The sequence below is a fragment of the Pangasianodon hypophthalmus genome, chromosome 19, assembly GCF_027358585.1.
Source record: "Pangasianodon hypophthalmus isolate fPanHyp1 chromosome 19, fPanHyp1.pri, whole genome shotgun sequence".
Lineage (NCBI taxonomy): Eukaryota > Metazoa > Chordata > Actinopteri > Siluriformes > Pangasiidae > Pangasianodon > Pangasianodon hypophthalmus.
The window spans coordinates 19,288,613-19,308,844 of record NC_069728.1 but is presented as its reverse complement, the minus strand read 5'-3'; the positions used below and the strand labels follow the sequence as shown (position 1 = coordinate 19,308,844).

The following is a 20,232-nucleotide window of genomic DNA, read 5'->3' as shown; positions in this document are numbered from 1 at the left end:
GATGAGTTTTGATCTTTTCATTACTACAGTTTAACGTAACCGGAATTGCCGTTTTTAGCGTAAGACTGTAATAAATGTCATAACAAGTCTCATTATGTTTCACGTAGTTCATTAACACACAGTTTGTACTGTTCCTTAGAAAAGTGAAGGAATCAGGAGGAAGTTGTCCTGGATCAGGGAAGAGCTCCATAATACCAATTAATGGTAATTATGTTTTTTTTTTTCCTCAGTGAATAACTCATCATATTATATTTGTATTTGTTATGTAAAATGAATTGTCTTTCATATTACATACCAATATTTCTGGGGGAACGTAGAATATTATGGGATTTTTTAAAATCCTTTAGGTTTATACCTTGAAAAGTGTTGCTAGGGAAGATTATCTCTTGTTGAATGCAACAAAAAATAAATTTTTTGGAATTTCTGGAAGAGAAGTGAAAAGAGAAGAGGGTTTTCAGTAATCTGAACATCTAGGTAGTAAGCACAAAGCGTCAACAGAACCCATTTTCACGTTCCTACATTTCATGCCTGCCTGCACCACTGAAGAGAATTCTGCAGTCTAACAGCCTTCCTCCATGTCTGCACCTCTCTGTCTCCTAGATGAAGCCCTGAGACCCCATCATTTCGTGGCGTCCTCGTCCACATCGCTGTCCCAGACTCCCTCCACCTCGTCCATGCCCGTGCTGATCCGCAGCAACACGAGCAGCTCTGTAGAGCATCGCAGCAACAGCAGCAAAGACACACAGTCCAGAAAACTCTCCATGTACGTCTCAACACTGTAGAGAAAATACGTTCAGCCTGGGAAGTAGGTTCTAACTGACAATAACGTTCCGTCTAGTTCAAAATGAGATTCAGGTTTCAGTCCCAGTCATGCTACGAGTGGGCGTAGTCAGAGTTTCTGCAGGTTTGGATGGGTGTAGTCAGAGTTTCTGGAGGAGTGGATGGGTGTAGTCAGAGTTTCTGCAGGAGTGGATGGGTGTAGTCAGAGTTTCTGGAGGAGTGGATGGGCGTAGTCAGAGTTTCTGCAGGTTTGGATGGGTGTAGTCAGAGTTTCAGCAGGAGTGGATGGGTGTAGTCAGAGTTTCAGCAGGAGTGGATGGGTGTAGTCAGAGTTTCTGGAGGAGTGGATGGGCGTAGTCAGAGTTTCTGCAGGTTTGGATGGGTGTAGTCAGAGTTTCTGCAGGAGTGGATGGGTGTAGTCAGAGTTTCTGCAGGAGTGGATGGGTGTAGTCAGAGCTTCTGCAGGTTTAGATGGGCGTAGTCAGAGTTTCTGCAGTTTCTGCAGGTTTAGATGGGTGTAGTCAGAGTTTCTGCAGGAGTGGATGGGTGTAGTCAGAGTTTCAGCAGGAGTGGATGGGTGTAGTCAGAGTTTCTGGAGGAGTGGATGGGCGTAGTCAGAGTTTCTGCAGGTTTGGATGGGTGTAGTCAGAGTTTCAGCAGGAGTGGATGGGTGTAGTCAGAGTTTCAGCAGGAGTGGATGGGTGTAGTCAGAGTTTCTGCAGGAGTGGATGGGCGTAGTCAGAGTTTCTGCAGGAGTGGATGGGTGTAGTCAGAGTTTCTGCAGGAGTGGATGGGCGTAGTCAGAGTTTCAGCAGGAGTGGATGGGTGTAGTCAGAGTTTCTGCAGGAGTGGATGGGCGTAGTCAGAGTTTCTGCAGGTTTGGATGGGCGTAGTCAGAGTTTCCGCAGGTTTAGATGGGCGTAGTCAGAGTTTCTGCAGGAGTGGATGGGTGTAGTCAGAGTTTCTGCAGGAGTGGATGGGTGTAGTCAGAGCTTCTGCAGGTTTAGATGGGCGTAGTCAGAGTTTCTGCAGTTTCTGCAGGTTTAGATGGGTGTAGTCAGAGTTTCTGCAGGAGTGGATGGGTGTAGTCAGAGTTTCAGCAGGAGTGGATGGGTGTAGTCAGAGTTTCTGGAGGAGTGGATGGGCGTAGTCAGAGTTTCTGCAGGTTTGGATGGGTGTAGTCAGAGTTTCTGCAGGAGTGGATGGGTGTAGTCAGAGTTTCTGCAGGAGTGGATGGGCGTAGTCAGAGTTTCTGCAGGAGTGGATGGGTGTAGTCAGAGTTTCTGCAGGAGTGGATGGGCGTAGTCAGAGTTTCTGCAGGAGTGGATGGGTGTAGTCAGAGTTTCTGCAGGTTTGGATGGGTGTAGTCAGAGTTTCTGCAGGAGTGGATGGGCGTAGTCAGAGTTTCAGCAGGAGTGGATGGGTGTAGTCAGAGTTTCAGCAGGAGTGGATGGGTGTAGTCAGAGTTTCAGCAGGAGTGGATGGGTGTAGTCAGAGTTTCTACAGGAGTGGATGGGTGTAGTCAGAGTTTCTGCAGGAGTGGATGGGCGTAGTCAGAGTTTCAGCAGGAGTGGATGGGTGTAGTCAGAGTTTCTGCAGGAGTGGATGGGCGTAGTCAGAGTTTCAGCAGGAGTGGATGGGTGTAGTCAGAGTTTCTGCAGGAGTGGATGGGCGTAGTCAGAGTTTCTGCAGGTTTAGATGGGTGTAGTCAGAGTTTTGCAGGTTTAGATGGGTGTAGTCAGAGTTTCTGCAGGTTTAGATGGGTGTAGTCAGAGTTTCTGCAGGTTTAGATGGGCGTAGTCAGAGTTTCTGCAGGTTTAGATGGGTGTAGTCAGAGTTTCCGCAGGTTTAGATGGGTGTAGTCAGAGTTTCTGCAGGTTTAGATGGGTGTAGTCAGAGTTTCCGCAGGTTTAGATGGGCGTAGTCAGAGTTTCTGCAGGTTTAGATGGGTGTAGTCAGAGTTTCCGCAGGTTTAGACGGGCGTAGTCAGAGTTTCAGCAGGAGTGGATGGGCGTAGTCAGAGTTTCTGCAGGTTTAGATGGGCGTAGTCAGAGTTTCTGCAGGTTTAGATGGGTGTAGTCAGAGTTTCTGCAGGTTTGGATGGGTGTAGTCAGAGTTTCTGCAGGTTTAGATGGGCGTAGTCAGAGTTTCTGCAGGTTTAGATGGGTGTAGTCAGAGTTTCTGCAGGTTTGGATGGGTGTAGTCAGAGTTTCTGCAGGTTTAGATGGGTGTAGTCCGAGTTTCAGCAGGTTTAGATGGGTGTAGTCAGAGTTTCTGCAGGTTTAGATGGGTGTAGTCAGAGTTTCTGCAGGTTTGGATGGGTGTAGTCAGAGTTTCTGCAGGTTTAGATGGGTGTAGTCAGAGTTTCTGCAGGTTTAGATGGGTGTAGTCAGAGTTTCTGCAGGTTTAGATGGGTGTAGTCAGAGTTTCTGCAGGTTTAGATGGGTGTAGTCAGAGTTTCTGCAGGTTTAGATGGGTGTAGTCAGAGTTTCCGCAGGTTTAGATGGGCGTAGTCAGAGTTTCTGCAGGTTTAGACGGGCGTAGTCAGAGTTTCAGCAGGAGTGGATGGGCGTAGTCAGAGTTTCTGCAGGTTTAGATGGGCGTAGTCAGAGTTTCTGCAGGTTTAGATGGGCGTAGTCAGAGTTTCTGCAGGTTTAGATGGGTGTAGTCAGAGTTTCCGCAGGTTTAGATGGGCGTAGTCAGAGTTTCTGCAGGTTTAGATGGGTGTAGTCAGAGTTTCTGCAGGTTTAGATGGGTGTAGTCAGAGTTTCTGCAGGTTTAGATGGGTGTAGTCAGAGTTTCTGCAGGTTTAGATGGGTGTAGTCAGAGTTTCTGCAGGTTTAGATGGGTGTAGTCAGAGTTTCCGCAGGTTTAGATGGGTGTAGTCAGAGTTTCTGCAGGTTTAGACGGGCGTAGTCAGAGTTTCAGCAGGAGTGGATGGGCGTAGTCAGAGTTTCTGCAGGTTTAGATGGGCGTAGTCAGAGTTTCTGCAGGTTTAGATGGGCGTAGTCAGAGTTGAATACTGTATAATATAGAATATTTGACCATTTTCGCTGATAAGGAAGGGATGCACTAATGTATATAATTTGTCTTCTTATGTTGCTTTGGCAGAATGTTGGCATTTGAATTACTGTAGGATGTGCCGTCTCCAAGTGTTAAGATTATTTCTTTTCCTCACTGTATGTGTTAGACAAAGGAAGTCCAACTCGTTTGGCATGCAGTCTGGAAGGGAATGATGTTCCATTCAGGTGAGGGGACTTTGACACGGAGCCTGAAGGAGAACCAGATGGTGATGTACGTTCGTCTTCAGGACGCTGCGTTCATCCCTCATTCCTCCTCTGGAGCAGAACCAGCTGAACTCTCATGCTCAGGCTGTGGAGGAGGAAAAAAGGAGGCACCAGGATTCTTCTCACAAGTAAACGTCGATCCATCTCTGCCTTATTCCACACCAAAACTTGTATCATTTGTCCAAAAAAAGACGAAGAGTAATAGGTAATATGATGTATTTTATTTATTGAGTCATTTATTTTGATTTGTTTTTTTTTCTTTTTGTATTATAGCATGCTTTGCAGAATCTTTGTTTTATAATATTTTCCGACTTGCTAGGATAAAAGTGTGTATTTTTATGACTGAGCGCCACCTTTAGGAGTTCTGGGACTCTCCATTTCCACCAGTGAGATTGTTCCTGGTGCTTTAAAGCACCCGAGTGATTCACGCCAACACAGAACCCAAACAATAAAGCCCATGGTGAACACCACTCACGACTTTCTGAAGTTTTTGAGCACTTTCTGTATGAATTATTGCAGAGTTTTGCACGGAATTCTGATAGCAGGAAGTCAAGTCAAGTCAAATTTTATTTATAAAGCACGTTTAAAGACAACCGCTGTACATAACATCAGCAGTAAGGAATAAAACATGACAGGATGGTGTGAGGAAGCAGAGTTACTGTTACTGCATTTCCCCTAGTGTTTTATTCCTCTTATACCACAGGTATCAGCTAACAATTGCAATTTTGATTTATTAAAGAATGACACGTCATATCTAATGTTATCCTTTTCTCTTTTGAAGTTAATACGAGAAAAAAATGCAGCTTGTTCGTTACTGAGAAACCACAAAGAAGCGTAAACTCCTCTGTCCTGACCATGTTGGAAAGCTTAAAGTTACAGCTCTAAGTCTGACTGTAACAAAGCGCTGACACTGGAGACTCCTTCCTTCCATCAATGTTACATAAAACTTCACCATGTCTACAAATACACACGTTTTTTCATCTGTTTATGTAGATCATCCACCTACATGACCCTGTGTATGAGCTGTAACTATAGAAACGGTAATGTATTAGAACAAGCGCATTAATATAAAAGCTGCTGCTAGCTTCTGACCAATCAGAATCCAGAATTAGAAGCACTGTGGTATAAGGGTTAAATATGACTTTAATACAGGTGAATTAGATAGTAACATATAAAGTTAGCTTGACGAGTAAGCATTGATATTAATAACGATTAATTACTCCATGTAGATAACTGTTTAGCGTGTTACAGTACATACAGACGTAAGCTTTTGTACAATGCAGATTCCAGTTATTCTAATCAGTGCACAGACGAAAGGGTACGCTAAATATGTTTCAGGTGATGCATGAATGCAAACATGACTACTTCTTAGTGGGGTCGATCACACGGCCCATGTGCAGCAGGCTTTTAGTGGCCTCGTGATAGATGAGAAACAGGAAGGGCCGATTGAAGGTGAGCCTCGGAGGAAGAGTCTCCATGAGGAGGCTGCTGGAGGACGGAGCGGCCGAGCTTCCTCGCTCGTCCACTTCCACCAGGACCTTCTGCGTTGCCTGCAACCAGGAGAGACGTGATAACATCACACCATTATCAGAATATCCCATGGCTTATATTATCTTATATTTATATCTTAAACAATCAGATCATGTGAGTTCACATGTGAGTAATATTCCAGATGGGTAGAAACTGAAATAACTGTGGGCGTGGTCAGAGTTTCTGTGGGAGTTGGTGGGCGTGGTCAGAGTTTCTGTGCAAGTTTTTAAGCTTTTGTATATAATTAGAGATTTTTTAGTGAGAATGCAGTGAAGAGCAGTGCAGTAATTATAGTTCTGCTCATTATTACAGTACTCTGTCCTCACTCTCAGGCTACTGCCCCTCAGTTACCTGCCATCCCGCCCCCCTGCTGCCTGCTGCTCATTACTGATCAGAAATGGATGTACGTTACCTCAGACACTTTCAGCTCAGAGGTTTTGCTGATTCCTGACAGATCTGCGCTATTATCCTGGAATTTGGTAAAGCCCAGACTGGGAAGGCTTTTCTTCAGAGAGAAGGAGTACTCCACGGAGAACCTGGGCAACAGGACCTCTAACTTCCTGTGGAGTGATCACATGACCAAATACATATTACTATTCAATCACAATTAATCACTAATGTATTACAGTGTTTAAAAATCAGCTTCGGTTTTAGCCTGTAGAATGGTGTGTAAAAAACTGGCCCCGACATACGTTTTCTTCAGCTTTGCTACCCATCTGAGGAACACTTCAGCAGTCAGGGCTTCATCCACAGACGTGTAATCTACGTCTTCATCCGGCAGGAGGACCAGCATGGCGGTACCGTCAGTGCACGGCAGCTTCAGAATGCCCACCTTCAGAGACGGGTCATACGCCAGGTAGTATTTATCTGAGCGGATCATCATAGGCACCTGGACGATGTGGTACTTATCAACATAGAAGCGCTCCTCCTGAGTGAAGGTGGCATTGAACGGGAGCTTCCACTGGCCTGGTCGGGAAAAATACAGCATACACTATAACCGTAGAACCTTTAAGGGTCCTTCAGTTATCCCTCTGGTGGAGGTGTTACAATTCTGTGTACAACCTGAAAACACTGTTTCTCTATTAGGATTCCTTAAAACATAAAAAGCCCTTTTTTGGAATCTAAGAGCTCTTGGTTTTCCCAGAGCAGCATGGGGATCTGATCTGGTTCTCCATCTCTCTCCACAGGAAGCTAAATTTTGAAGCAGCTCTTCGCATGCATGTGTAATAACACAATGTGGTGTACACTATTAAAAAATTCAGAACCCATAAGGGTTCTTTGGTTATCCCTCTGCAGGAATCCTTAAAAATTCTAAGAACTGTACAACAATGTGTTCCTCGACTAGAAGGATTTCAAGTAAAACCATTTTGTTGGAAGCTATGAGCCCTTAGTTTTCCAACGAACCTTTAAAGAACCCTTGAAGAACCCATTTCTCTCATCTACCTGAGGAAAATGGGATCTGGCTTGGTTCTCCATCTCTCTAAACAGGAGCCAGACCTAACATTTGCTCTTTGCAATACGCAATAACACAATGCTGTGTACACGGTTATACCTCTGCAGGAATGCTTAAACATTCCTGCAGAACTGTACAGTAATGTGGTTCTCCACCAAACAGGTTCTAAGCAGAACCCTTTTAGGGGGCTAAGGGCTCTTCGTTTTCCAATAAGCTCTTAAAGAACCCTTGAAGAGCACCTGAGAGGTTCTAGGTAAAATAATGAGCAATAAGTTGGAGTTTGCATGGCACATATAACCAGTTAATACACACACTCTTGGGAAAATAGTTTTGTTAAGGGCTTTTCCTAAAAAGGGTTCTGCTTGGAACCTGTTCTGATACTTTGTTGTAACGTCCTACATAGAACCTTAAAGCTTCTGAATTTATTACGAGTGTATCTGCAGATGTTCACACATCATGGTGCGTTGGTGTTAAGTCCTCTGGTTCTTGCATCATGTTCTCATGCATTCTCAGCTGGATGATTGAAAACATGAGGACAGGAAACACAGAACCCTGGGAAAAGAAAAGAGAACCACCCTGATTGTTCCTCACCTGTAAAATATGCGGCACTGATGAGCATGAGCTGGCTTTGAGGATCCACGGCGTCCAGCACCTCCCTGATCTTGTTCCCGGTGCTGCCTGTAACGTACTCATTGATGATGGCTTTAGTGGCCTGTGTGTTGGAGAACTCAACACTCTTCACATCTGCGCTGTAGAACTTCTTCACCTGGCTGCTGAAGCTGGACTCGACCTGGACCTGCTGGCTGATAAACAGACCCGTCGCTACAGTCTGAGCTACAGCTTCCCTCATCTGCTGCAGCAACGTGGGGATCTGATCCGGTTCTCCGTCTCTCTCCATAGGAGCCAGGTTTAGTGTTTGCAGCAGCTCTTTGCTTGTGCTCTCTCCAGCTCCTGCTGCCAGAGACGCCAGGCTCAGAGCGGCTGCTAAAGGCGAGATCGCAAAGTTATCATCGCTCATGCTAGCAATCTTGCGGTACAGCGCCGTGGCGAAGTCTGTGCTCCGGCTGGCCAGCTCCTGCACGTCAGAGCTCTGCGTCTGACCACGAATACCTGCGGCCAGGAGGGTTACGCTGAGCAGAATGAAGACCTTCTCCATGGCTCCTGCTGAAGAAAGTGATACAGAGAATCACAATATTTGATAGTTTTCACTTAAAATCCAAAATACTGAAATTTCTTAGACTACGAATACCTAATGAAAGTCAATACAATAACTGTTTTTATCACATTTTTTATGTGCAAATGATTAAATAGGTAAGTAATAAAACCCGGAGTCATGCTGTTGTAGTAAAATAATCACTGACAGCATGGTGTGATGAAGTGGCGTTACTGTTACCATCCTGAAGGTGATTATTTTTCTACACCTGCACATCCTGAAGTGTGTTCTAAAATTTCAACAATTACAATGTTTAATTTATTAATGAACAACACACTTTTTATCTGTTTATAGTCACATTTAACGTTGGGGAATGTTGCCCACCTGTTCTCACCTACGTTACAGCAGCTATAAACAGTCGTTCCCTCACCAGCCTCTCTTTATTCTCTCTCTCTCTTGAAGTTAAAAATACAAAAAAAAAAAAGAAACTTCTTGTATTTTGTTAATGAGAAACCACTATGAAGCGTAAACTCCTCTGTCCTGAAGAGGAGTTACAGCTTTACCTCTGACTGTTACAAAGCGCTGACACTGGAGACTCCTTCCACAAATGTTACAGAAATCAACAATTAATCCGTTTATGTGGATTTGAAGGCTGAGAAAATGAGGAGGTTTGTGGGGAAAATGGCTCATTAACATAACAGAATCTGAAGAAACCGAGTCTTTCATTACGTCATGTATAGAAATGTTTGTAAACAGACTACAGAAGATTTTACTGTATGAAACAAGCTTTCTAACTATCTGTGATTCAATAGGAAAAAAAAGTAAAATGCCTGTTGGATGTTTAACTACAAAAAAATAGAAAAATAAAAGGTTTATGCACTGTGTATTTTACACAGCTGGGGGTGAAAAATTATTAAAAATACAGCATTTAATATTATTAATATTAGCCAGTTTCTTTGTACATATTCTTTGTAAATATTATGGAAAATATCCAGAAATTGAAAATTGTTAATTGAAATCAACATTTTTTTGCCCATGGTGCGTAGATTGAATTGTTATTCTTGTAAAATGAACATTAATTTGTTACTGATATCCCGATTACAGCCAGCATTGTGTCTGAACATTAGCAGATTATAAAGATTATACATTATAATGTTGTGAGTAATATCTTCAGATTAACGTCTGCTATATGATCTGCTACATGAAATATACAAAATGTCTGTATTGGAGTTCCTGAGCAGTGAGTTTTATCATTGTGTAATCCTGATTTACTCGTTCTTTAACTTCTCTTATTATCAATCTGTGTAAATTAGTGGAAGAGGATGAGATAAAGTGCACATTGTTCTGTAATCTGACAAACCTGCAGAAATCTCACTTTAACTCTGAGCACGCTGGAGGCTTGAGTTTGTGCTTCAAAGTTTACATGGGCAAAGTGCAAAACACGGCTAAACACACACTACCTGATCAATACTGCCCCTGCATGTGTGTGACAAGGTTACTGCAAACGCCTTCATAACATCTAAACTGTAATAATAATAATAATAATAATAATAATAATAATAATAAGGCTGTTATTGTGTTATTCTGAAGTCACTGCAAATTTCACTGTCTGTAAACAAAACAAACAAATCCCATTGTTTGTAAAGATTATTTTGCAATAATAGGACTCCTACACTCTCAGAAAAAGGTACTACACACTACTTTTCCTTGTTTTTGGGTTGGTGCTCTCAAGCGTGCAGCATTTCTACCCTGTATTCTGTACCTTTTATCTAGAAAAGTGCATGTAGTGTACGTTTAAACAAAAGATACCAGTGACAATGACAAGGAAAGCACAGTTTAGTACTATATTTGCAAAGAGCATAATCATCATCATCATCATCATCATCATTTGTTATTATTTTTACAGTCATCTGAACATTGTGAATTTCACTGATATCCCATTGTTTAGATTATTTTGCAATAATATCACTCCTACACCCAAAGGTACCCTTGTGTAGTACCATCAGAAAAGCTGTCTATACTGTATATTCAACGCTTTATCGTAAAAAGGAAATAAAATATAGGCTTATACATTAGGAGGTACGGAATGAAAGAGCAGAAGGTAGCACTCTTTTCTTTCTTTCCATCCCAAAAACCAGCCCTTGTTTTCTGAGAGTGTAATGATTACAACAACAACAACAACATCAACAACAACAACAACAACAAGAACAACAACACCTTGTTATTGTGTTATTATTATTATTATTATTATTCCTAAAGATCTCTGAACATCACGAATTTCACTATTACATCACTCGTAAATATTATTTTGGAACAATATGACTCCTTTCTTCTGTTTTGATTGTGTGTGTGTGTGTGTGTGTGTGTGTGTTGTGTTACGATGACAGCATCTAGTACAGGCCTGCGCATGCTCAGTGCGTCTATATTAGTCTATTATTAGTCTGTAATTTTGTTTATTATGAATGTAACATGTAAACCCGGTGATGAAACTGTGTTTATGATGAGTATGAGCAGTAACCCGGAGGAGGATTGTACATGATCAGTGAGAATAAACCCATTTCTGTTGCATGTAAACACGCAGCTCTGGAAATAATCCTGCATTTACATGTCCTTTAGGCAGTGTGATCAGAAACCCCTCTCCCATCATGTGCTACTTACAGCTTCTCTTCCAGCACAGCAAAGCCGAATCCTTCACAAGTGTCTGTGTTCAGCAGTCATGAAATAATCCTGCAGCAGAAGGAGAAGCTTGACGGATTAGAGGCTGAGCAGCTCAGGATCCTCAGCAGCAGCAGCAGCAGCAGCAGCTCGGTGTGAAACGCAGACTGTGTGCTGATTCACCAACACACCACTTCCACAACACACAACACCAGAGCAGCTCAGGAGCCAGCCTTCATCTGTGTCCACACACTGCTTCCTCACAGCTGCTTCCTTACAGCTGCTTCCTTACAGATGCTTCCTCACAGCTGTGGCTACAAAGAGTATAATAATCAGAATCATAATAAATAATCCTAATGCGGAAATCTGAGCTGAACATGGCCACGCCCATATTCACTTAAATAAATAAATAAATACATACACACACATCAAAACATGTAACATTAACATCTGAGTGATTATACTACATTTCTGCATATCTGTATAGTATATTGTATATTATATATTGTATACTATATTAATATAGAGTATTGTGATTTAGAGTATTGTGCAAAAATCTTTGCACTCTAATTCTTTTAAATACAGCCTAGGAGTGAAAGATGTTTATTCTTCATTTCCAGTAAAAGTGTAAATGTTAGATTTCCATATATAACATCGTTTAATATCATATTTTAGCACATTTTCCCCCCCGGATAAAATGATGATGCACGCTGTTCTAGCACTTTGCCACCAGAGGCAGAAGAACCATGTGCATAGTGATGTGTCGTTCACAAAGGAGTCGGCTCTTTGAGTCGGTTCTTCTGGGTGAAGGATGAGAGCCGATTCACTCACAAGGATAAAAGGAAATTAATCTTCTTAATAAAGCACAGACACATTAACATTAACATTATAAGAGACTTACTGTTTTTATCAGGGCATATCTCTAGTTCTCTGCTTATTTATCATTGATTCATTGATTGATTGATTCATTGATTCATTCATTGTACAAGATGCCATACAATGTAACACTGTTTTGTTCATAGGAAGGTAGAGTAAGATTGAATGAAGCAGTTTTATCCATCATAAGGCAAAGAAAAACAATCACTGGTCAAAATATCTTTGGCTTTGCCCGGTTTAAGGGGGAAAAGATTTGCGAGGTGAAAGAGTCGACTCGTGAGTCAAATGATGTGATTCACTGAAAAAACTTCACTCCTCAAAAACAAAACAAAACAAAACAAAAACCTATATATTAAAGAGAATTAGTGTACATTACACCTTCAGTATGTACAGTATATACTCTCTCTCTCGCTCTCTCTCTCTCTCTCTCTCTCTCTCTCTCACACACACACACACACACACACAGAAACTGTACATATTTAACAAATTTATGGCAATATACAATAATTCATATATTTACTGGTTATATTTTAACCTAAAAATAACATTTAAATGAATATGAGTATAAAATCAACCCTGGCTGGAAAAAAAAAAAAAAAATCAGGTCAGATGTTTACATCAATTTAATAAAATAAAAAATATTTTCTACAGTATTACTGCTACAAAGACTGTTGTGCATAACTGGGTTTATCTCCATATCATGCACATAGTTCTATTTTTTTAATCGTTCATATATGTCACATGTGTGACATTTCTGTGGTCATTAAAAAAGCAATTAACAAACATCGTGTAAAAGATAAACTTTGTTTATTTATTGTTATTAAGAGAAGCAGCAGGTAGTAGATACATTATTAAAACAGCAGCCGTAATACCATCTTATTAACACTGTGCCAAGATATCTCAGCATTTCCAGCTTCATTAACCCTTAGAGTTCTGGATTATTGATTATTTATTCATGATCAATCATATTCAGGAGAGTGAGGAACTCAGACAGGTGCTAGGAGTTTTATAAAAATGAGGCCAAATCACGTGTATTTTGTACGTTATAAAAAAAAATGATGTTACATTTTCAACAAGGCAGTTGAGGTTTTTTACACCAATTGTTTAAGTGCAACAAACTCCTTCACATTTAGATTCATTTGCTGAAACTGTCTCAGAATCTCTTCAGTATGGCACTTTTCACCATAGAACCTTGACTTTAGATGATGGAGCTTCTCGGAGACATCATAAGGTCACTGTGGGATCTCACTCTGCCTTTTAGAGTCTGGCAGTGAACCTTTCGCTAGCTGGCCACCGGGATTTGCCGAGTGGGGACGTTCCCTCTGCTGCTCGGGACGTCGATGTTGGGATCGTCGTCCACCTGATAGCACTTTCCCAGGTTCTTGATGATGTTGAAGTTATAGCGAGCCGTCTCCGCGATGCTGTTCTCCAGAAGCCAGCCATCTGACTCAGAGTCAGGGTTTCCTAACTTCAGCACGTTCTCCATGGAGGTCTGCAGGTAACGGACTCCTGTGAGCACAGCAAGCTGTAGAACAGAGAAGAAAAGAAGAAAAGAGAGCAATGTGAAGATCAGAAGAGTAAACTTGTACCATCTTAAATGCGGACATCTGAAAATCAGGTCCACTGAAAGGCTCATCACGTTTCTCTGGGGTTCTTTGAGTGGTTAAGGCTTCTAGTTTGCTAAAAAGGTTCTACATGGAGCCTTTTCTTAAAGAGAAACCCTCTCTTTAGGGTTCTCCACTAGAACTTACGGGTTTCCAAGAGGAACCCAAAGAACCAAAGAAACCATTTAAGTGCTAGATGGAACCACTTTTCTATGTTTAAGATAAAGTAAGGAACGAAACACTTGGGGGCATGCTGTTATAGGAAAATAATCCACGATAGGATGGTAACTCTGACCCACCCCAGAATTGATTATTTTCCTTTAACAGCACGTCCCGGAGTGTTTTATTCCTTACTTCATTACATGTATAATCTTCTTGTATCACAGCAATTTTTCCTTTTTTTTTAGTTATTAATGAACGACACATCGTGTTTTTTATCTGTTTCCATTTAATTAGTTCCTGTTCTCACTTATGCTATAGCAGCTATAAACTATATACTTATATATAGCAGCTATTCCTTCACCAGCCTCTCTTTTTTTCTCTTTCTTGAAGACAAAAAAAAACAAAACACACAGCTTATGTTTTCAAGAAATCACAAAGCGTAAACTCCTCTGCCTTGAAAATGTTACAGCTTTACTTCTGACACTGGAGACTCCTTCCATAAATGTTAAATAAATGTTTCCTTCCACATCAATGATTCCACACGTTTATTAACCCATTTATGTGGAGCGTCCAGCATGTGAATGAGCTGTTACTATAGCAACGGTAACGTATTAGAACGAGTGCTTTAATATAAACTTGTGATGTGGAGCTGCACTACTGTCAGAGCTGCTGTTCTGGAAAATTCATCAACACCTTCCGACCTGATTAGAGAAATTCGAAATGAAATTCCACAGTGCTGTAGTTGAATGTTGGGTGATTGATGTGTGTCAGACCTCGAAGAGCCAGATGATGAGCACGATGAAGCCGATGGACTGCATGATGTGGGTGTAGTAATCCAGCAGCGCGTGTCTGCAGCCCTTCAGGTTCAGGTTCAGTTCCTCCGTCTGATAGTCGTAGTTGTAGTGTGCGGAGCTGTTGGTGATTTGTTGCTGGATGCAGGGCCGAGGGGAGTACAGGTTACAGCAGCTAAAGGGCACTCCATCCAGGAGGTACTTCCCTTCCACGTTGCTTCTCTGCCGACTAACAGGAAGAGGAAGAGGATCATTTGGTTTAGATGGACCTGAGCTAAACTCTGTACAGAGTTAGGTATAGCTCATCTCTGTGGGATCTCAGATTTGAAGATCACACATTACACACACATTAGTCTGGTTTTGTCGAGTCTGAATCAGAAGGAAATCGATACCTTTGGTTTGTCTGCTGCAATAACTGCACAATTCGACTATAGCGAGAACACAGTAAGATCATGAATCGATCCAAATGCATGAAAAGAACCAAACTATAGTATGCCGTGTGTTTTGGGTTGCAGTCGATATTTTTCTGTAGATGTGAGCTGCTAAACCGAGCCAAAGCTCAGAGCTGCAGCGCTGCAGAAATCCCATGTGTTCTGGAGATTTGAACAAACAAAAAGAGAAAATAAATGCTGCATATGACAGACAAAATGTTTTAAACTTGTTATATACATAATTATCTAATTATTTATCACGCGCCAGCTCTGTGTTCTTCATGCTCTCGGTACATACTGTATTCCCTAAAGCTTTGTTTACTTTTTTGGCTTTGTCATATTTTTTTCAGAGTTTTACAAGGACGTTTTAAGCGCTACACCACATTTAGACAATTTCCTTTTCCTGTTTGGTTTGTTTAATTATGTGCAGTTGTGAAAACAAACCACACCAAACAGCAAATGAATCAAAAGAATCAATTTCCCTTTGATTCAGAAAACAAACCAAACAGCAAATGAATCAAAAGAATCAATTTCCCTTTGATTCAGAAAACAAACCAAACAGCAATTGAATCAAAAGAATCAATTTCACTCTGATTCAGACTCAGACTACAGACTAATAGATGTGGAAGCGCCCTTTTTTTTTTTTTCATATTTATGTAATATTTTTACCCTTTTAAATTTTGTATTTTAATTGTCTTTTGTGTTTTTTTGTGTTTTTAAAAATCTATTTCAGTACCCTTCTTTTTTTTTTTTAATTACTTTGTTACTTTATTTTGAGCTTTTGTAGAGCACTTAGGTCATCATTTCCTATTTTGTATATGCTTTACACATAAACTTGTCTTCTATTTAGTTTACAAACAGAAAGTGTCAAAAGTGTTCCCATATCTGAATTGTTAAACATCTGAAGAACCACTAAGTCCCTTTTTTATTCCAAAACTCTAGTTTAGCATTCCTTCTTAAAAAAAAAAAATTATTATGAAACTTGGTTCTACTCACTCCATCACTTCACTGCTGGTCATGTCCAGGTACCGGTTACTGACCCACTGGATGTGGAACCAGTCTCTAAAGCCATCATTTCCACAGCACTGGAACTGGATCTGCAGGAGATCAACGCTCTGCTTGATGTAACAGCGCCCGGGCTTGTCCGTGTCCTTGTAGTATCGCATGGCGTCCTGCAGACCCAGAAACAGAGCCTCTTCCAGGTCTCTGCGCATGGTGTAGCACATCAGAGCTCCCACCAGGATGCAGAAGGTGAAGAAGAAGGTACAGATGATGTACGGCAGCATGAGGAGTTTCCAGTGCAGGAACTTGTCGGCGTCCACGCAGTCGTAGCAGATCTTCCCGCCCAGGAAGTTGATGCCGCAGGCGGCCAGGCCCACGGTGATCAGCATGTTTGGCACAGAATGGATCTCATCAGTCATGAGCTCTCGTCTTTTCTGGATCTCCACTTTTAAGAAAAGGCCCAAGCTGAAGAGGATGAGGCCTGTAATCACAGAGACCCAGTTCAGCACCCACAGAGCCTGGGCCAGCTTGTCTCGACTCGTCTTAGTGAAGGTCACCTTTAAGACCGCCATTTTACTGGAGATATTAGGCCAGTAGGTCTGGGGGGAGACGGTGGAGATACGGTCAGCAGGGCAGAAGAATGGGAATGGGGGAGAGGGTTATTTCTAGAGGCCCCTTCTAATCAGATTAGTCGAGATATTTTTACTTTCCTCCATGACGGCCAGAGCTGCGCTAAAACCAAGATGGAGGAAAACACAAGAGGAAATAGAAGAAAACAATCTGTGTCATGCTGTTATAGGAAAATAATCAATGACATTATGGTGTGATGAATCACAGTTGCTAATACCAACCAGAAGTTGATTATTTTCCCATAGCAGCATGTTACTGAGAAACCGCAACACATACAAAAGTCCTCTGACCTGAAGATGCCAGAAAGCTCAAAGTGACATCTTTACCTCTGACTGGTACAAAGCGCTGACACTGGAGACTCCTTCCATAAATAAATCTCATTACAGAAATCTTCACCATATCAACATAGTTTTAAAATCCGTTTATGTGCAGCGTTCACCATACAAGTCCCTGTGAATGAGCTGTTGCTATAGAAACGATAACGTATCAGAACGAGGGCATTAATATGAACATGTGATCTGCAGCTGCACTACTGTCAGAGCTGCTGTCATAAAAAATTAATCAACACCTTCTGACCAATCACAATCCAGAATTCAACAGCGCTGTGGTGTAGAGTCACCAGAACAAAGCAGTATTGTCTTAAAATAACCTGCTCTTTTTGCATTATATTTCACAAAACTAAAAATTACATTGTAATAACAATAATTAGAGAAACAAGGGACAGTGTCAGACTAGAATTTTAACGACAGACACATACCTTAATTTTCCTGGTGTTCACATTCTCCTTTCATAAGATAGATCTGTGTATATTATGTCTTTCAGATGTATTAATATCCACATTTCCTGCCGGTCATTGTTGATATATTTTCAGGTAAGCACAGGGAGATGGACGGAGCAGTGGCCTGCCTCTGAGCCACGTAATCGGCTTATCATCAGGATTTAATGGAAAAGCGCCAGACTGCCTCGACCAATCCAACTTCAGATGGAGTGTTTCCCTGTCTGTAAATTCCAGATGCACACATTTACCTTCAGAGACGACCAAAAATCAGGATTTATTAGTTTTAAGTAAAATCTAAACTGCGTGCAATTTCTAACCTGATACTGAAAGTCGAGAATTTGGGGTTTGATCATTTTAGAACATGTGTGACACCATTTTGACCCAAACTGAAGAAACGTACTACTCCTCTTTCTCTAGCACACTCTTAGCACAGGATCCATGCTAGCACTTAACGGGTTCTTTAAACCTTTAACCTTTAACAACCTTTAAAGTTTCTGTGTAGCATCCCTCTAGAACATGGGACCTTTGGGAACTTTGGTGGTTGCCTGATGAGATTTTTTAACCAACTGTTATTTATAATGTAATTCTATGTACATAAACATGATTAATCAGTCTTCACTCAGTTTGTAGCTCCTTTTAATTACACATTGTAGTCCAGCATGCTGAATTGCTACTTAAAATGGCCTTTAATATATAAATAAATATATTGTATTTTATATAAATAACATATAAGCTTGTATTTTTTTGTGCAGCATAGTCATGGTTTCAAAGTAGAAATGCTACAAAATACAATATTTGTGCTTCACATGGGCGATATTTCATTCTTTAGCCGTACTCCACTTTGGCATCAGTGAAAATACGAGTTGTGAGAGTGTTGGACGCTTAAAAGGGCTAAAACATGTCGAGAACATCTGCTCTAGAAATCCAGAAGATGCCTTAACCATCCCCTTGACACCAGGGAAACACAGAACGTTTAAGGGTTTCCCTGAGAGACAACAGAAGAACCTTTAAGAGTTAAAAGGAAGTGACAGATAAAGAGGAAAAAACATTTTGTAACTTTGTAAAATCTGGTAACTTTCCTCTTGTCAAAATGTGTGAGCTCTGTAAACATTTTCATATTTCAAATTTCTTACTACAGTTCAAATAATCTCTAAAGATTGTTATTTGTTTGGATAATAATGTTCTCTTCGTGCCACATGGTGGCGTCAGAGCCATGGAAAAGTGACGAAGAGCCACTCAAACGCTCCTAAACAAATGACTTTACTGAATTGATTCCTTTGAACTGTTCACTCAATGAGTCAAACTGCGAGTTTTGATTCATTCGATTCATAAAGATTCGAGATTCACTTCAAAATACAGTGCCATGATAACATTATCTCTATACAATATAATGTTTAAGAAGGAGCTTTCTAGTTGAAAAGCTAGTCAGAGTTCCACAAATCAAAATTATTACTAACATAGTGAAAAACAAGCGACTTTATAGATCTATTTACAAAAGATATATATATAAAAAAAACCACAACACTACATTTCCATATTTCGTTGCCATTAGCTCTCATCATGGTTAACAAGCTCTGTTCAAAACTAATTAGCTAACACAAGACACTAGCTGATTTTATAAATCTGAAAACTATAACTTTTTTAATCAGCTATAGCTTAGTGATATATTTCAAAGTTAGCAGTGAATTTAGCTGCAGTTTCCCAGGTTTAATAGCTAAATCAGCTAACAGCTGTATAATAGCTAACTAGGATTATATGATATGAAATAGCTTCTCTGTTTGTCACCGCAACTTGTTACTAATGATTTATTTGGGTAACGATGATGTATGATTTCATTCTAAACAGCTACTTATTTTTATATTAATGAAAAGGCTGCATTGACTAGCTAACATAACGTAGCTGTTTCAAATATACCTGATGGTTTGTTTAGTGTTAGCAAGGAAGTGCTGCTAACTTAGCTAGCTCATCACGTAAACAATCATCAGCACAGACTTTTTATATTTGGCCAAATTTTTTTAAAAATCCACCTCAAAAAAAAAAAAAAAAAAAAAACGGGAAGAAAGTTTAACATGAAAAGGAAGGAAAATGTTCAAATTCTGAATTTGTCTTTACATATTTTATATAATTTGAAATGATCTTGAATGTGTAAACAACGCTTACGATATATAATGTGTAAACAACACTCTGGATATTTAATATGATGTGATTACATCACTGGAGTTATGAATTATCAGTGGTGTCATAAGCACAGGCTCTTACGCCAGTGACAGTAACACCAATGACAAATTTCCTTTTTTTATGGAATTGAGATCATTGTAATTGTCATTCTGTTATCATCATTATTCCATCACATTTTTCCTGCATGTCTCTTTAATTATTATTATTGTTATTATTAGAATAATAATTCCAAAATAATTCCAAAATGCACACATCAGTAATCACCAGCATCAATACATTATTCTCTTAAATTATTACTTTTTTTTTTTTCAGTAAAAATTATTTTACAGGAAGCTTGAAATGTGTAACTCCGATGACACTTGTGGAGGAACACTCACCTGGTACAGGTTGAAATGGCCGCTTATTCTTCTGAACTTTGACCCTGGAAGCACCACAAATTTTCACGATTCCAAAAAAACTGAAATTCAAGGACAAAAATTATTTTAAAATAAATAAATAAAAAAAAAAAAAACATTTAATTTTGCTTATTTACATCAAGTCATGTCCAGTGGCTTTATTCTCATTTCAGCCATATACACCTGGTCAGTACACAGTGAAATGAAACAGCGTTCCTCCAGGACCAAGGTGCTACATAAAACAACACAGAACTACAAGAGACTACACATTACTACATAAAGCGCACGTGCAAACGTGTGCAAACAGCACAAGACACTACAATAACTACTAGAACAGTACAATAACTACTAAAACAGGACCACAGGCACAGTAAGAGACAGTGGGGTGCCGACTAGTACACAGTTCTAGTATGAAAGGGTCAGATATAACAGTAGTGCAAAAGAACAACAGTATAATAAATTGCTGTGAATATAAACATAACAGCCATGACATGGTATTTAGCAGATATATGTCAGATATACACTGA

General features: G+C 40.3%; 3 protein-coding genes across 6 annotated transcripts in view; 1 reads left to right on the top strand and 2 right to left on the bottom strand.

Moving 5' to 3' along the window:
- ppp4r4 (protein phosphatase 4, regulatory subunit 4) overlaps positions 1-4,523 on the top strand; it is a 31,965-nt gene extending 27,442 nt beyond the window's left edge. For both annotated transcript variants that reach the window (XM_034313737.2, XM_034313736.2), the window contains exons 23-25: positions 140-204; positions 601-763; positions 3,971-4,523. In XM_034313737.2, coding sequence (XP_034169628.1) covers positions 140-204; positions 601-763; positions 3,971-4,016 — 274 coding nt within the window. In that variant the 3' untranslated portion in view covers positions 4,017-4,523. The remainder of the gene's footprint in view (positions 1-139; positions 205-600; positions 764-3,970) is intronic.
- Positions 4,524-4,616: 93 nt separating this feature from the next.
- On the bottom strand, positions 4,617-11,178 carry serpina10a (serpin peptidase inhibitor, clade A (alpha-1 antiproteinase, antitrypsin), member 10a). 2 transcript variants are annotated; one of them, XM_026948088.3, is made up of 5 exons: positions 10,862-11,178; positions 7,642-8,211; positions 6,290-6,563; positions 6,010-6,157; positions 4,617-5,617 (listed from the first exon to the last, which is right to left on the bottom strand). In XM_026948088.3, the coding sequence occupies exons 2-5, from the start codon at positions 8,204-8,206 to the stop codon at positions 5,429-5,431; spliced, it is 1,176 nt and encodes a 391-aa protein (XP_026803889.1). In that variant the 5' UTR covers positions 8,207-8,211; positions 10,862-11,178; the 3' UTR covers positions 4,617-5,428. The 2 variants fall into 2 exon arrangements, with proteins under 2 accessions (XP_026803889.1, XP_026803888.1); XM_026948087.3 differs by having other exon boundaries at positions 7,642-8,214; positions 10,862-11,177.
- Positions 11,179-12,582: 1,404 nt separating this feature from the next.
- Positions 12,583-17,235, bottom strand: prph2lb (peripherin 2-like b). 2 transcript variants are annotated; one of them, XM_026948089.3, is made up of 4 exons: positions 17,112-17,235; positions 15,719-16,323; positions 14,274-14,520; positions 12,583-13,259 (listed from the first exon to the last, which is right to left on the bottom strand). In XM_026948089.3, the coding sequence occupies exons 2-4, from the start codon at positions 16,294-16,296 to the stop codon at positions 13,017-13,019; spliced, it is 1,068 nt and encodes a 355-aa protein (XP_026803890.1). In that variant the 5' UTR covers positions 16,297-16,323; positions 17,112-17,235; the 3' UTR covers positions 12,583-13,016. The 2 variants fall into 2 exon arrangements, with proteins under 2 accessions (XP_026803890.1, XP_034169335.1); XM_034313444.2 differs by lacking the exon at positions 17,112-17,235 and having other exon boundaries at positions 15,719-16,587.
- Positions 17,236-20,232: the final 2,997 nt, after the last annotated feature.

Coding starts and splice junctions, on each gene's coding strand:
- serpina10a (XM_026948088.3), bottom strand. CDS start 8,206: ATGGAGAAGGTCTTCATTCTGCTCAGCGTAACCCTCCTGGCCGCAGGT. Junction 6,564..7,641: donor CAGTGCCGCATATTTTACAG/GTGAGGAACAAT, acceptor TTTCCCGACCAG/GCCAGTGGAAGCTCCCGTTC. Junction 6,158..6,289: donor GTAGCAAAGCTGAAGAAAAC/GTATGTCGGGGC, acceptor ATCACTCCACAG/GAAGTTAGAGGTCCTGTTGC.
- prph2lb (XM_026948089.3), bottom strand. CDS start 16,296: ATGGCGGTCTTAAAGGTGACCTTCACTAAGACGAGTCGAGACAAGCTG. Junction 14,521..15,718: donor ACCAGCAGTGAAGTGATGGA/GTGAGTAGAACC, acceptor TCTTCCTGTTAG/TCGGCAGAGAAGCAACGTGG. Junction 13,260..14,273: donor TCATCATCTGGCTCTTCGAG/GTCTGACACACA, acceptor TCTGTTCTACAG/CTTGCTGTGCTCACAGGAGT.